Genomic DNA, 16918 nt, shown 5'->3' on the forward strand with positions numbered 1-16918 from the left:
TCCATATAGGAGATTATGATATGCTAACGAAGAGAGAGTAACCACGGAGCACACGGCCTTTCTTTTCTATGTATGGTGCCTACGTAACCACACGGTAATACCCGAACTACAGTGGTGCCTCGGTTTGTGAGTGTAATTCGTTCCAGAAATGTGCTTGTAATCCAAAGCACTCGTATATCAAAGCGAATTTCCCCATAAGAAATAATGGAAACTCCAATGATTTGCTCTACAACCCAAAAACATTCATATAAAACTGATTAATACAAAATATAAAGTAAAAATACATAAAACAAATTAAACCTGCACTTTACCTTTGAAAAGAATCGTGGCTGGTGTGAGGGAGAGGAGGAGAGTTATTATGTTGGATGACTTTCACTTTAACAAATGGAATCTCTGCTTTCTGTTGGCTCCCTGGAATCTTTTTCTTTTTTGCAACTTTAATGATAAAAATACGGACACAGTGAAGAAAAAACAAGTACTGTATATGTCGAGAATAAAGTTGACATGTTGACTTTATTCTCGAAGTTTCCAATTTAATCTCGACTCTTAATAAAGAATAAAGCCAACATGGTGTTGTCATAAAAGTAATCTCCTTGATGATAAAGGGCTTGACGTTGAACTTCTACACTGCAGGATCTCCTGCCACAAGGATTCCTCGGCCACTTGTGAATTTTGATCACTAACAGGAAATGGCAGAGTAGCGTTGAAATGGCCCAGGAATGTTTTTAAAGAAACCCCAGAGTGCAGATAAAATTTCTTTTCCATTGATTTTTTTCCTTTCAGTTTGCCACCCAGCCATAATGTGGGGACTTCCTCTTGGACCCCAGCCCCCCCAAAATGATGAGTTCACAGAAGGCTCAACCTCTTTTCGTTTTTTTGTTTTTTTTAAGGGCACTGATAAGGTCAGATATGACACTCATGTTATGTTTGTGGAACCTCTTTTTGTTGAGTTACTGTCATCCAAATTTGAAAAGAATTATTGCCTACTATTGACCGGATGTGCAACGCCTTTTGTTTTCCAGAGCAGCAGTCCTGACTCCACATCCTCGCCGTTATTGATTTTGGAGCCGTCTTTTTGCAAGTGCTGTAGGTGAACTTCCTCCGAGGCGCAGCTTTTTTCTGGTTCAAAGCCAGGAGATGCAATCTTATTAATTACTGTTTCCACCGGGCCAAGTTGTCTGTTGCAGATAACACAAAAGCGATTACAATGTCGAACATGTTTTACAGCTGCAGGCGAGAAAATTCTGTGCTTATTCTGTGCCGCCTGTGTTTTTATATGTATGGTTTGATTTTCTTTTTATTGTTCCGTTCAGAAACTCCACCTACTCGCGCTCTGTTTTCCTTGTAAAAGGTCTAAACTCTCTACTGAATCAAAGGCACTCCAGATCCTATGCATTAAATCACGCGAAGCCACTCCTAGCTCAGTGCCCTTACAGTGCTGACTCTTAGGCTGTATGCTGATAGCAAATTAGCAAATGTATAGAACCGTTGTCAGCAGTGTCTGTTTTACCTTGTGGCCTACTCTATGGTTGTACTTAAATGTGACAGAGTTACAAAGAAACGCACATGGTGGGGCATAGTCAGAAACAATTGTAGGGGCTGCCAAACTGCAAATGGTAGTCTGCTGGCCTAGCAGTTCTGCAGACTTGGCAGTCCTGGTGCTCTCCCTCTGGCATCCCAGCTTTACGTACAGGTTTGTACAGCAACATTTACAATCCCAATTCAAACTAAAAGAAGTGGGAGTTCAGGGTGGTGTTCTTAGATGGATGCAGAATTGGCTCAGACACAGGAGCAGAGGGTGATGGTGCGAGGAACCTCATCAGAATTGGGTGATGTTAAGAGTGGTGACCAGCAGGGGGCAGTGCTAGGACCGCTGCTATTTTTAATAAATATAAATGATTTAGATAGGAATATAAGTAACAAGCTGGTTAAGTTTGCAGATGATACCAAGAGAGGTGGAGTGGCAGATAACTTGGAATCTGTTATATCATCACAGAAGGACTTGGCTTGGGCAGATTTGTGGGCGATGAAATTTAATGTCAGTAAATGTAACGAATTACACATAGGAAATCAAAATGTTAGGTTTGAATACACAATGGGCGGTCGGAAAATCGAGAGTACACCCCTTATGAGAAGGACTTAGGAGTCATAGTGGCTCTAAGCTATCGCCGTACAGACAATGTGCATAGGCCATTAAGAAGACTAACAGACTGTCAGGTTATATAGCGCCTTGACGTGTGGAGTAGAAGTCGCAGGACGTTATGCTCAAGCTTTATAACACACTGGTGAGGCCTCATCTGGAGTCCTGTGTGCAGTTTGGGTCTCCAGGCTACAAAAAGGACATAACAGCACAAGAGAAGGTCCAGAGAAGAGCGACTCAGCTGATTCAGGGCTACAGGGGTTGAGTTATGAGGAAAGATTAAAAGAGCTGAGCCTTTACAGTTTAAACAAAAGAAGATTAAGAGGAGACCTGACTGAAGTGTTTAAAATTATGAGGGAATTAGTGCAGTGGATCGAGGCTGTTATTTTAAAATGAGTTCATCAAGAACACGGGGACAAAATTGGAAACTTGTGAAGGGTATATTTCACACAAACATTAGGAAGTTTTTCTTTACAGAAAGAACGATAGACACTTGGAATAAGCGACCAAGTAGTGGGGTAGACAGTAAGACGTTAGGGACTTTCAAAACTCGACTTGATGTTTTTTTGGAAAAAATAAGTAGACAGGTGAGCTTTGTTGGGCTGAATGGCCTGATCTCATCCAGAGTGTTCTAATTGAAAAAAATCGGGAGTGGTCTCCCCAAGACTGTCACGTATACTCAGATATGGGGATGGATATTTGAGGAGTAAACCACAATACAATGATAATATTTTTATGTTATGTACATTACTTGTATGCAAAATTTGGTTGACCAAAGTGAAAGGGCACTCCAGTTATGTCATAATTCCAGAAAATGGTATTTCCGGACTCGGGGAGGTCTAAAACATTGAGATAAATTAAAATCTGGAAGTTGAATTTTTGGAGATTCCAATACTTTCCCTATACAGTGGAACCTCAGCTTCCTGACCCGAAGTAATTTCCCCCATAGGATTGTATGTAAATACAATTAATCTGTTCCAGACCGTATGAACTGTATGTAATTATTTTTTTTTTTTTAAAGATTGTTAAGCTGAACAATAGTTAATTATACCATAGAATGCACAGTGTAATAGTAAACTAAATGTAAAAACATTGAATAACACTGACAAAACCTTGAACAGAGAAAACTAACCTTGCAAGAGTTCACGCTACAGCCTAACGAACCGCTGCTGTAAACACTTTTTTTTTTTTAATGAGTTTTAAGCACAGTGGGAAAAAATGAACATTTGAAAAATCTGTAATTTATACAAAAACTAACCATAAACAACCAAGAAAACTGACCTTGCATGAATGGAGTTCTGGCATGAAGGAAGTGAGGAGGAACTGGGAGGAGAGGAGATTACAGTTTTGAGGTAAAGTCTGTGACAATGCGGGTTCGCTGCATACTTCCATCTTGCTTCCAGGAGCCCTTAAACCCGTCACCGTCGGTAATGTTACCGATGAGCACGACAGTGAGGGACTACAATGGAGCAATCGGATGGCGCAAAAAGTGGCAGGTACTTTCATTAAAATCAACAGAACAACGATCAAAAACAAATTCCACATTAAATAAACTGCAGTGCTTTCAGAATCCTTCAATCCCATAAAAACCGATGTGAAGTGGAGATTACAATCCAATAGAAAAAAGTCTTTAAATATAATGAGATTAAAACAATGCTCGAAGCAGTCTCTTTAAAAACAAGCCGGGTGCATTCTTTAACTGTCTTTCTCGGCCTTTCTGCCTTCTCGCGCTCTCTCTCTCTCTCTTACTCGCTGCACAGGGAGAGACTGAACACGTGCGCATCAGTGCGTACAAACCGGAAGGGAAACTGGCTTGTTCGTCACCCGAGTGTGTGGTCGTGAACAGATGCAAAAGTTTGGCAAACTTTTTAGTTGTTACCCATTTGTACGTGGTCCGAGACGTTCATGACCCGAGGTTGCGCTGTACTTCATTTATGAGAAAGTCAAGGAGGTCTAAAATGTCGAGATTCATCAAAATTTCTACATTGAATTTTTGGACGATTCCAGTACTTTCCCTACATTTTGCACAAATTTAAACATATCTAATTTTGAAAGTGAGACATTTTACTATTTCATGAAAAATATTTGCTCATTTTGAATTTGATGGCAGCAACACGTCTCAAAAAAGTTGGTTACAGCAGGCAACAAAAGGCTGGAAAAGTAAGTGGTATTAAAAAAAAAAACAGCTGGAGGAACATTTTGCAACTAATTAGGTGAATTGGCAACAGGTCAGTCACATGATTGGGCACAAAAAGAGCATTTTAGAGGGGTGGAGTCTCTCAGAAGTAAAGATGGGTAGAGGTGCAGTATTCTGCAAAGAAACGGCGTCCACAAATTGTGGAACAATTTGAGAATAATGTTCCTCAGAGTAAAATTGCAAAGGCATTGAATATCTCATCATCTACAGTGCATAATATCATTACAGTTTTCCAGAATCTGCAGAAGTCTTTGAGCACAAGGGACAAGGCCGAAAATCAATGTTGGATGCCCATGATCTGCAGGCCCCCAGGTGGCACCTCATTAAATTCAGGCCTGATTTCTGTCATGAAAATCACCGTCTGTGAACACAGTTGTCCGTACTGTCCACAAATACAACAACATTTATTTCTGTAGCACGTTTTCATACAAGTGATGTAGCTCAAAGTGCATTCATTATAATATGAGGAAAGAAAAATACAAATATATATAATCTGAACACTACATAAATATTGCGTTCTCAAGTTTTGTTTTCAGACCTCATGTTGACCCCACAACTTGATTGCCATGTCAGAGTCATTTTGAGGTGCAGTGTCCCCTTTACAGAGCTATACACCATTAGTTTAGCACAGACACAGTGATTTATGTGTACATCTGCATTAAGAGTGATGTGAACAGTAAGGGGGGGTCCAAAAATCCCAGACGCACATGACCCAACACAGCAAGAAATGGTCTACCGTTTTGATGTTTGTCGCACTACACATGGTGCTCATGTTGAGTGCATACAACCTCAAGTACCATAGGAGCAGACTTTGAACTTTCGTCTATCCAGTGGTGTGTGTCGAATGTGTTTCTGTCTTCTACAGTTTGAAATTTTTGAAATCTGCTCTTTCATTGTGAATGGCCCTGTATGTGAGAATATTGGAGACTCTGAGGAGTGTAAAGTAGGACTCCGTCTTCACCTGGTAGCACTGTGATCACCGCCACCTAAAGAGCCGCATTATGCTCTCTCAGCAGAGCCGCTTGTCTGAAAATGAAAAGAGCCAAAGGGTGAATATCTGGAGCAAGAATAAAAGCTGGAGGTGAAAGAGGCAGAGATCCAGAGCAAGGATCAAAGTAAGGTGGAAAAGATTCAGAACTGGCCTGACTTCATATGATGAGAAATGTTCTTTTGCTTTCGTATAAGTTATTTGAACTGTTACATTTCATAGTGAGTTACGGCAAGTTCGGAGTTATATGGTAATTTGGGTTCCATGGAACAACTTACGCCCCTTATTTCAAACGTTATTTAAGTACTGGATGAGTTTCATCAGAATGGGTGGACAAAGCAGGAAGGGGACTGGAAAACTTTGTGAATGCGCAATGGTGAAAATGGAAACAGAGCACAATTAAAGCTAAAATGTATGATCAGGAAATTTGAAAAGCGGACTGAATTGATCCACATCACTGTCCAGGAAAGTAAAGTTCCTTCATCCTGGCTCACTTGACAACAGACATGATTCAGTCTATGACAATATCTTAATGATGAATCATTCTAGATGCTGATGACTTCAGACAAGGGATCGAGTGCCTATTAGACCTGGTCCATTTGTGGACGCTACAAGCTGGACCTGCTCTGTATAAATATGAAAGACTTTAAATATAAAGCCATGGGGCAGCTGCGCAGGTCTGACCTCATCTTATTGTCAGCTACAAGCCTCTTTATTGACAGCAGCAATTCTCTGTTATCCAAGCCAGATGGTTTTATATAGATAGGTAGATAATTTATTAATCCCAAGTATTAAATTAAAGAGTGATAACAATGCAGGTATAACAGACAATAACTTTGTATAATGTTAACGTTTACCCCCCCGGGTGGAATTGAAGAGTCGCATAGTGTGGGGTCTCCTCAGTCTGTAATTGGAGCAGGACGGTGACAGCAGTCTGTCGCTGAAGCTGCTCCTCTGTCTGGAGATGATCCTGTTCAGTAGATTCACAATGATTGACAGGAGTCTGCTCAGCGCCCGTCGCTCTGCCACGGATGTCAAACTGTCCAGCTCCGTGCCTACAATAGAGCCTGCCTTCCTCACCAGTTTGTCCAGGCGTGAGGCGTCCTTATTCTTTATGCTGCCTCCCCAGCACACCACTGCGTAGAAGAGGGCGCTCACCACAACCGCCTGATAAAACATCTGCAGCATCTTATTGCAGATGTTGAAGGACGCCAGCCTTCTAAAGAAGTATTTTTAGCTCTGTCCTCTCTTGCACAGATCATCCATTTTGGCAGTCCAGTCCAATTTATCATCCAGCTGCACTCCCAGGTATTTATAGGTCTGTACCCTCTGACACAGTCACCTCTGATCATCATGGGGTCCATGAGGGGCCTGGGCCTCCTAACATCCACCACCAGCTCCTTGTAGTTGGTGGAGGCCTGTTGTTTTTATTGTATGTATCTGTTTATTTATTTAACTCTTTCAGGGCTAATTATTTTTCTTTTTCCCCATTTTGGCCCAAGGTTGAATATTTTTTTCTAAAAAAACTCAGTTATCTGAAAACCACACAAATCAGTGGTTTCACACATAAATCAACATGAAATATTTTATTTATGACCAATGTCCCTGTGTTTTATGTTCCATGAGCCCCTACACTATGTGAATTCACATACTGTACCTATTGCATGGCCTAGTGTGGCAACATTAGAAGTAGCCAATGGCATGCATGGCCACATTATGCTACTTGCAGTACGTGTTACACTGGCACTACTGTTTCAGGAATCTGCTGCTATTATTGAAATTCTGTTTTTTAAAGAAGCCTAATAATATCACGTATTTGTCCCATGCAAGTTCATAGCAGAGAAACAACTTTTTAATATGCTCCGAATCTTACCTTCGTGACTGTTGTTGTAGCTTGAAATCTATAGTTTGAAGCCCTTCTCCATTTTAGCTCCTGACATTTGACACAATGTTTGAATGATGCAACTTGCGTCGTTTATCATAAGTCTGGGCACGTCTTGAAGCGATCGGATGAAAAAACGCCATTGCTAGTCCGTTTTGATGTCCACGCCGGAACTGAAACAGCTGGCTGACATGGAACCTGAAGGAGTGTGTGCACATAACCTATGGCAGTCACGTGACTGGGAGTGCGTTGTAGGAAATTATTTGCGTTACAAGTAGGAGAGCCTGCTGAAGTGGCCACTAAGTGTATATCTGTGATTTTTATTTATGTATTTATTTATTTATTTTTACATCATCTTTCGATTCTTCAAGGTAAAGTCATTTGCATTCCAAGGCGAGTAACAGAAAAACTTGTGATGATTGATCTCCTAGGAAATCTGGCCCTACAGCAGCACATACGTCAAGCCGCTTTTATTGAGTGTGGGTGCACGTATTCCGGCTCCGTAAGGTTTCTGTTCTACATCTGTTCTGCTTTTATCTTTAAAGACCAGCTGAGGATTTGAGTTTTTTTTTCAGAAAATGTTAGGCCCAAATATAACGCCACAATGAACTGCAGGCTTGAATCCACCAGCCATCTGCGAGAGCGATGTCAGTCTGACTTATAAAACTGAATATTTTAATCTTTGCTATGTAACGGTGGGCATTGTGGGACAATATTAACTTATACTGGGCTCTCTTTTTAGGGAATGATGTACTGATCTCACAGTATTCTGCTGGACAGAAGGAAGCGGTGAGGGCAGCTATTAAAAACAGGTGGGTTTCGATTCTATATGGGATAAGATTAGTAAATAATGAATTAATGGCCATTACATATGAATGTCAAGGGTGGGGCCTCTCCACTTTCTATCATCCTGGTCCTCTTCCAGAGGTTCTTCTCTACCTTTTGCTCTCTTAATGAATATGTACTTGTGTTTGTGTTCAATTGGTCGTTTGCAGGCCGTCGGTGACTGCTGGTGATTGTTGTCCTGTTGTTTGTTTGTAATTGTGCTTTACATGAGCGTCCCCTAATCAAATTCGATTTGATTTTTTAACATTTTCAAACCGTCTCATCCTGTTTCTCTCATTTCAGTCCTTGTAACTCCTTGGAATTTGTTTTCTTCTCCCACAGTTCACTTCTGAATGTCTGTCTCATCGTTCTCGTCTTGGTCCTTTCCCCCGACTGTTTAAGTTCCACGTTGACAGCTGCACTTTCTTCTCATACATCGTAGCACTCATTACACACCTTGTGCATTGTCAGCTGATGAATGGTTTTCTGAAGGGTAATATGAGTGGCTATTGCTAGCATTTTTAGCATTTACAAATTTGTGCCCTTTTTTTGGGGGGGGGGTTGGTTGTATTTGTGTCAAAATGGGCCAAACTGAATAATATAATGTCCCCTCTAATATTAAAATGGAATGCTCTAGGTGGGCAATACCCCCCATCATCATTGTTCTGATGTGTAGTGTAAATGAATATAGTGGTGGTCCTTTCACAAGGATATACCCAACAGGGGATGCCTGCCCATCATTTCTATTTCAGAAAGGTGCATTCCTTTTTGGTATTGAGGATCCTTTTCAGTGCCACAGTGGGGTGCTTGGATCTTTACATGTCTACCAGCCCTGTGCACATCTGTGCTTCACATGGGGCGAGGTTGGATGATAAGAAACTGCAAATTCTTTGAAGACATTCTAAATAAAGGAGAGAAGGCAACGTCAGGACATGAGCAGTGGGTATAGGAAAGAAAACTTTGAAATATTCACATTTTATTTTGCTTTACAGCCTTAAATGTAAACACACACAAACTAATATTTCTTCCCAGCTTTACTTACTCAATGCAACCTCCAACATCCAAGTGAAAAATATCACAGCTACAGTTCAGAAGAATTATAAAAAATCAAAAACAAGATTACTGAGATTAATAAAGGACCCCCCTCCCATATCAGTGTCATTTTGTTGTCCCCCTTTTTGCTTTAATGACAGCCTTGAGTCTGTTGATTCTTCTCTATCAGCTTTGCACATCTAGATTGTGTAATATTTGCCCCCCGCTCTTCTTTACAGTTTAACTGTTCAAGTTTGGTCACATTGGATGGTGAGCGTTGGTGGTCTGCTATCTTCAGATCTTTCCACCGATTTTCAGTGTGATTTAGGTCTGGGCTCTGATTTGCCACACCAGGAGATTCACTTTTTTCTCCTTCAGCCACCGTGTGGTCCATTTTGCTGTGTGCTTTGGGTCGTTGTGCTGAAAGGTGAACATTCTGCCCATCTTCAACTTTCTGGCAGAGGGTAGTTTCCGTCGAGGATTTAACGGTATTTTGCCCCGTCCATTTTACCTTCTGCCGTAAGGTTTTTATCTGCTACACGAATAGAGGAAGATTGCCCTGGAAGACTCTTTATAGCCGCCAGGTTGCAGCGCTCAGGTCGTGACCTCCGAGGACACGCCCATAATAACCATTGCATGTCCTAACAACCGGTGCCCAGTCTTATTCTTCTTCTTCCGGCTGCTCCTGTTAGGGGTTGCCATAGCGGATCCTCTTGTTCCATATCTTCCTGTCCTCTCCATCTTGCTCTGTGACTCCCATCGCCTGCATGTCCTCTCACACCACATCCATAAACCTTCCTTTAGGCCTTCCTCTTCTCCTCTTACCTGGCAGCTCAATCCTTAGCACCGTTCTCCCAGTATACCCAGCTTCTCTCCTCTAAACATGTCCCATATCTGCTAACTCTCTCCCCTTACCAGTCATACTGCCAACATTCAAAGTTCTCACTCTCTTTACCTCCCTCCTCTGCTCCTGCCTTCAGCCACGTCTTCCCCTCTCTTCTTCTCCTTCGGCCAACAGTAGCCCAATTTCTGCCAGCACACTGTTAGCTAACAGTACTGGTGGCGGTCGTTGTTAACCCGGGACTCGACCGATCCGGTATGGAAATCTGTATTGTTGTCTGCATATTGATTTGGCAAAATTTTACACCGGATGCCCTTCCTGACGTACCCCTCCCCGTTTACCCAGGCTTGGGACTGGCACGAGGAAAAGCACTGGTTTGTGCATCCCCATGTGGCTGGGTTTTAGCACAGTGAAATGCACAAATGCCTGTAACTGAATAAATCCTATCAAACATTCCTTATCTAATAAACAAGTTTTATTAATTGACGCCTCTCCTGCCATTTGCCCGTGTAGCCTTTGTGGTAACTGCCCTGGCGTTCATAAAGGTGTCTGTGATTGCACATTTCCACCATTCCTTCCCTGTTATCTTTGCCTACATCTGCCTTTGCTAACGTGTTGCTTTTCCCCCCATCTGTCATCACACGTCTGTTATTTTCTTGTGCTTTTGAGTGTGGCTGTGTGCGTGTCTGGGCCCTCTGATGGGTCGCCACTCCTTCTGGGATAGACTTCTGCCCCTGTGATGCCAATTTGGATTATCAGGTTGGGTAATGCTATTTTAATGTGTATTTTTTTTATCCTTTGCCATTTTGTGTTAATCCTTCTCTTTAATAATTATGTTGATTAAGGCTGTAATGGGTTTAAATTAGGGGTTCACAATTATCACCAAAATCATAATTGCAGATTATTTCCCATGATGTTGTAATTGTGATCATTAATTTTGCTTAATGGAATTGTCATGAAATGCCTGTTTTCTGTGGCCAGCTGCATCTGCTGCTTTCTGTATGCACAACCAAATCAAATCAAGCTGTGAACGGCGTTCCCAGATTACTTTATTACAGTTAAATAAATCAACACAAATGTTTTTAACTTGATGTTGGTCATTAGAGCAGCTTCATAAGCAGAGTTCTTATTCAAAAATTGGGTCTAGATGGAAGCATAGAGGGAAGCATATCTAACTAAACACACATACAGTTAGGATCATAAATAAGTATTTGGACATTGATGCCATTTTTGTCAGTTTCTCTCTGTGTACCACCACAATGCATTTGAAATTAAGCAATCAAGATGTGACAGAAGAAAAGACTTTCATCTTTAATTGCTGGGGTTTAACAAAGGTATTGCATTAAGAGTTCAGAAATGATGGCCGTGGTTCATAGAGTCCCTCCATTTTCAGAGGCTCAAAGGTTACTGGACATGTGACTGATCGGCAGTGACATGGCCAGGTGTGGCCCGTTCTCTCTTTATTTTGTGACAAATTAAATGCATCAAAAGGTCTGGAGTTGATTCAAAGTACTGAATTTGCATGTGGTGGCTGTTCACTGGAACTCAACCTGAGGTCCAAAGAGGTGTCAGTGCAAGTGAAGGAGGCAATCATTAGGCTGAATAATGCAAAATAAAATCTATTAGAGAGAGAGCTAAAACTTTAGGAGTACCCAAGTAATAATCTATATATACAGTATGAGTCAATGTCTGTGTGTGTGTTTTTATGTTCCAGTATCACTTCTGAACGGCTGGAGCGATTTTCTTGAAACTTGGTACAAATGTTTCTCATTGGTCGACTAAAAAATACTGTAGGGTGAAATCAATCCGTAACCCAACCCCCCACCCCTCTTCTGGGCTTGGGGGGGCTGATCAGGCAGTCTTGTATGCATGTTGACACTCGGAACGACCACCAGAGGGCGGAACTGGAGGTGACTGCCAGCATTCTTTATGTTTGATTGTCACCACCCCACCTGGCTGCTGCTTTAGAAATTAAATAGAGTTGGCCGGTTCCCAGCATCAACTGGATGATAACGTACATGCAAGACTGCAAGACAAGCTCATTAGTGAGTCTTTAATATTTGTTAATTTATTTTTAAAGTTTTTTTTTTCTTTTTTTCTTTTCTCAAACACTTTATTTTCCTCCCGGGCAAGTAATCTACTCTACGTGTGTGTGTGTGTATATATATATCCTTTCAGAATTGATAAAAACTTTAATGTGATGTTGTTAGATTTTCAGATTCTTATTCCGTTTTTAAATTATAAACTATAAAATATCAGGAACTTGTGTCCCGCAAGATGAGACTTTATGCCAAGAGATTTAACCACACCTGGGGCCAAAAATAAAAGACAAGGAGTAGATGAGAAAGACAGCTGCTGTACTGGCTTCTAAATGTTCAAAGCGCAGTGTGAGATTCAGATCACTCAGCACAGCAGTAGCAGCAGCAAGCCAGCAGCTGATCGAGTAAAGAGGAGATAAAAAAAAAAAATTTGTTTCCCATTGTATCACCGTTTCAGAGGAGAGACCACGTCTCCTTGGGTTGCGTTTGGCCCCCCACTTCATAACGCGAGCGGCAGAGACTCGAAGTGGCTGGCATTTAGTGCAGATCAGAGGGGTTGGCAAGTGAAGCGAGCAGAGGGTATCCCCCTCGTGTGTGTGTGTGTGTGTGTGTATATATATTATATGTGTGTATATATATATGTTGGTGGAGAGCTTAGAATAGAAGAAATGGATTCTGTAGACAGGTGGGCTTTATACATATCACAAGCTGTGATCAGGAGTATCTGAAATTGATTGATTGATTGTAATCCACAGGCAATCTGTGGGAGCCAGAATTCTGGCTGGGTCGTCGAGGATCAACTCCTTATTTCACTCAATGACATGCAAATCAGTTTATAACTTTTATGTCATGTGTTTTTTCTGGATTGTTTGTTGATATTCTGTCTCTCTCTCCATTAAAATGAAAGTACCATAAAAATTTGAGACAGTTCATTTCTTTATAAGTGAGCAAAGTTACAAATTCAGCAGGAAATTCAAATACGTATTTCCCCCACTGTATAGTAGTAGGGTGTTGTACCGTGTGGATGGAATGAGAACTCTGGTAAAATGAGAAACCTTTTATTGGCTAACTGAACAGATTAGAGTATGTACAAGATGACGGTCCTGAAGAAGGGACCTGAGGTACCTCAAACGCTTGCATATTGTAATCTTTTTAGTTAGCCAATGAAAGAGGTCATTTTGCTCATGACATTTAGATATAATGCAAAGTGAATTTAGTGCATCTTGGGAAAAATAATTGCTGGAGGTTGTGACAGCTTACATCCAGGGTGGGGATTATTTATTTTCAAGTCTTTATGGCACACGGCATTGCTTGTTTTTACTGAATAGGCACAATGTCGTCAGTTACTCTTTGACAGCCTGCCGAAGCCGGAGATGTGTTATAGCTGCCTTAACTCTTTTGGCCGTTTTTTACAGTGAAGTGTGTAAAGCAGATAATCTTCTTGTCAGATGTTTGTGTGTTTTGTGGCTGCCATTCATCAGCTGTTTGCTGTTATCTTGCTTTTTATTTTTGTCACACAGGGTGATGGCAGAACTGAATCCAAGACCTCTGGCATTACTTTGATAAGAGAAATATGACCCCTTTTTTTAACTCCCTCTGATTTAGGCACAATGCCTTTTGTTTTACATTGCAAAGCTCTGCTTTGTCCAGTTTAATTTTATAGTATTTCAGAGAAAGCAAATCTTTATCAAAAGCAGTAAATCACCTTTGTGAAAGGCCCTGCTCCAGCATCCCTCTGGTGTCGTCATAGTTTGTTGTGGCACCTACGTAAATCTGCCTGGCTTTCTTAGTTTTTCAGAATTTCTTGACTGTTTCGTTGCCAAATAGCCTGCAGTAAAGCCTCGTTTTTAGACATCTGATGGGGAGATTTAGTTTTGCCGATGTGCTGGCCTCGCTTGTGTATTAGCGGCTAAGCGACTTTGTCTTTCTTCAGAGGTTTTGTTTTGCCGATGTGCTGTCCTCGCTGAATCTAAGACCTTGGAGGCCCTTATTCAGACTCCACCTCTCACTTCCAGATCAGACAGACACACACACTTCCACACATAGATGTTTATATATAAGACTAGGGGGCTTTGCCCCCTGCTCGCTTCGCTCACCAACCCCCCCGGCCTGTGCTATGTGCTAACCACTTTGCGTCTGTGCCGCTCACGCATGTGGATTTCACTTTCACCAAACAACAAATGCTTTAATTCTCGTGGATATGCCTCTTCATTGGGAAAGAGCACTACTTTTCCCTGATGGCAACACGAATTACACGATCTACAAGTCTCCGACTTAAAGTTTAAAGCCAAACAATAACTACATAGTTCTGTCATATCACCTATGCCATATATTTTCGATCTCTTTTCGCTGTTGTGTTATTTCACCAAGTAATAATTTCCGTTTGTTAACGCTAATGCGATCTTTACTATCAGTTTTTTGAGACTTTCGAATTTTAGTACTTTCATAATTTCTAACTCTGCATTTGTATCACGCCAACATTTTTGAACCTCTTTACGACGTTCCACTTTGTCTTCTACTCTTTGTCTTTTATTTCCGACCCCACTTGGAGCTGAGTAGCTCAGAAACTGGGTCTGACAATAGCATTCACACGGATGAGAAATGAGTGGACCATGGGCGTGGTTGTAAATGTTTGAGAGGAGGGTGGGACTTGTCAAAATCTCTTGGCAAAAAGTCTCGTCTCGCGGGACCTGAAATTGTCTCTCGCAGAAGTTGAAATTATATCCGAGAAAGTCTCATTCCGGGATTTCCTTTTATAATGGAGAGATTTTATTATTTTGTTTCGTTATTAGTGTTGCTCGCTTTGGTACTGAACTTTTAACAGCTTCGCAAATCCTTTCTTTGTCTGTGTTATGTCAGCGTGAGCCTCTCCCAGTGTTCATTGTATTAAGTGTGAGTGGAGGAATAATTAACATTAACAGATTAAGGAGTTCAGTGTGGTTTCATTACCCCTTCATGGCGGTTCACAGGAAGCGGCACATCGCGAGTCAAAACACGGACTCCTCAGAGGTTAACCAGATATAAAGCCAGAGCACAGCACACAGCACATGAAGTAAGCACCGGCTACAGTGGAATAACTTGAAAGTCACATGTGATTGCATTCGCTTTCTTTACTCCCTCATACTTATCGATTATTTTCGTTTTTGTGTTGTGATCAATTACCTTTTTTCTTTTAATTATAAGACAGACGTAACTCAATGTAGTCATAACCGCTGCAGGTAATAAACTAAGATCGAGGTGAATGAGTCACGGCATAAGGAGCTGGCATAGAGAAAACTGTTGTTTGCCCGTGAGACACGGTAGCGATCATAATTCGAATGGTCGTAAGACACATAGATTGTAAGTTGACATCCACCACTGTAAATGAAGGAACATTGAGCGCAGATTCTGTAATTCACTAGAGAGACATCATCTGGAGTACTGTGTGCCTTTGTGCCATCCGTACTACAACAAATACACAACAGCTGTAGAAGCTGTGCAGAAAAGAGTAACCAAGTCTATTCCCTGGACCAGAGAGGTGCCAGCACCCCTAGGGGGTGCAAAAAAGTGGAAGGCTGCATCACAATTTGCCAGAATTTGACTTTATCGTTGTGTTATTGGTGTCTTACAGTGTGCCATTACTTGTACTGTGTGTATTTCTTTTATTTTAATGCTTCACTGCAAGTCTAGGCCAAACCGAACAGATCTTAACGCTGTGTATCTCCGGCATTTCTTTCTTCATATTTCCAGATCTCATGGTGGCCCTTTGAAAAAAGAAGTAAAGGTGCAGCTTTTGCAGATGCATGCTTCTGAAAAGCCAGGAGGAGTGGCACATATGAAACAAGATGCCAGTGACACTGCTGATGCCATCCCACTTCATCAGGTTTGGAAATTTATTTTACCAATTTAAGTACAATAGTGTAACTGCAAGAGGAGGGAGAGGCACAACATGAAGCGCACACACCGTTATTGAGTTTCACTACATCTGCCTCTCTTGTTCCCAGGTGTGCGAAAACGCGGTCGCTGTCAATCTTAGGCGATTCTGTTATTCTTTGAACAACGTCAAGAGTTTCCATTCCAGGACAGTTATTACCTTATCTGCTTTGAAGGTGTCGTTTGATATCCAAAAGTAGGCACTGCGTGAAAAGGCATGAAAAATTATCCCTTGGAAGAAAATTTTAAAAAGGCCCAGGATTTAAATTTTTTAAAATATGCAGGGAGATTCACTCGAAAGAGGCCTTAAATATCCTGTTGTAACTCCCATTAGGGTGAAGCAATCTGAACCACAAAAACCACTCTATACATTGACGTATGTGTAATCGATTGCATGACATGCGATGCTGGTAGTGGTTTCCATTTTCTGGCAGACAAATTGGGCCGCGGCGCTCCCTCAATGTATCGGCAAATGTCTCGTCGGTTGGGGTTTGGGATATAGCAGCAATTTCACGTTGGATGTTTTCATTCAAATCTTCCACAGTGCAAGGCTTGTTCCGATAGAGTTTTTCTTTGAGCAGACCCCAAAGGAAGAAGTCTGGTGGTGTCAGATCCGGCGACCGTGGTGGCCAAAGCTGCTTTGAAATGATCCTGTTGCCGAAGAAGGACTCCGTTTCTGCCATGCTCCTTGCCAATGTGTGACACGTTGCTGCATCTTGCTGGAAGTAACCTTCCGTTAACTCACGATCATCCAGTTGATTCTGACATCGTGCAGACAAATTGGTGACCCAATAGCATGGAGATGTGCTACTCAATACTGTACACCACCATCCTGATGAGAAGTCGAATGACTGAGTGAAGGGGTACGGGCGGTAGGCACCCAGAAGTTGCAAACAGAGGTTAAACGTCCGTTTGGCTGTCTAGTGCTTACCTCATCGCTCCGACGCAGGGGCGTCCCGGCTTGTTCAAAGCTCCGTATACTGAGGAACACATTGCACGTTGTTTCATTCAGATTGCTTCGTCCTACCAAGTTATTACAGAATATTTGGGGCCTCTTTCAAG

At 41.7% G+C, this 16918-nt stretch overlaps 1 protein-coding gene across 2 annotated transcripts in view; it reads left to right on the forward strand.

Annotated features, from left to right (window-relative positions):
• kiaa0586 (KIAA0586 ortholog) overlaps nt 1-16918 on the forward strand; it is a 215379-nt gene that overhangs the window by 27342 nt on the left and 171119 nt on the right. For both annotated transcript variants that reach the window (XM_039741637.1, XM_039741636.1), the window contains exons 4-5: nt 7950-8019; nt 15674-15806. In XM_039741637.1, coding sequence (XP_039597571.1) covers nt 7950-8019; nt 15674-15806 — 203 coding nt within the window. The remainder of the gene's footprint in view (nt 1-7949; nt 8020-15673; nt 15807-16918) is intronic.

Source organism: Polypterus senegalus, chromosome 18 (assembly GCF_016835505.1).
Source record: "Polypterus senegalus isolate Bchr_013 chromosome 18, ASM1683550v1, whole genome shotgun sequence".
In the NCBI taxonomy this organism is placed as follows: Eukaryota; Metazoa; Chordata; class Cladistia; order Polypteriformes; family Polypteridae; genus Polypterus; species Polypterus senegalus.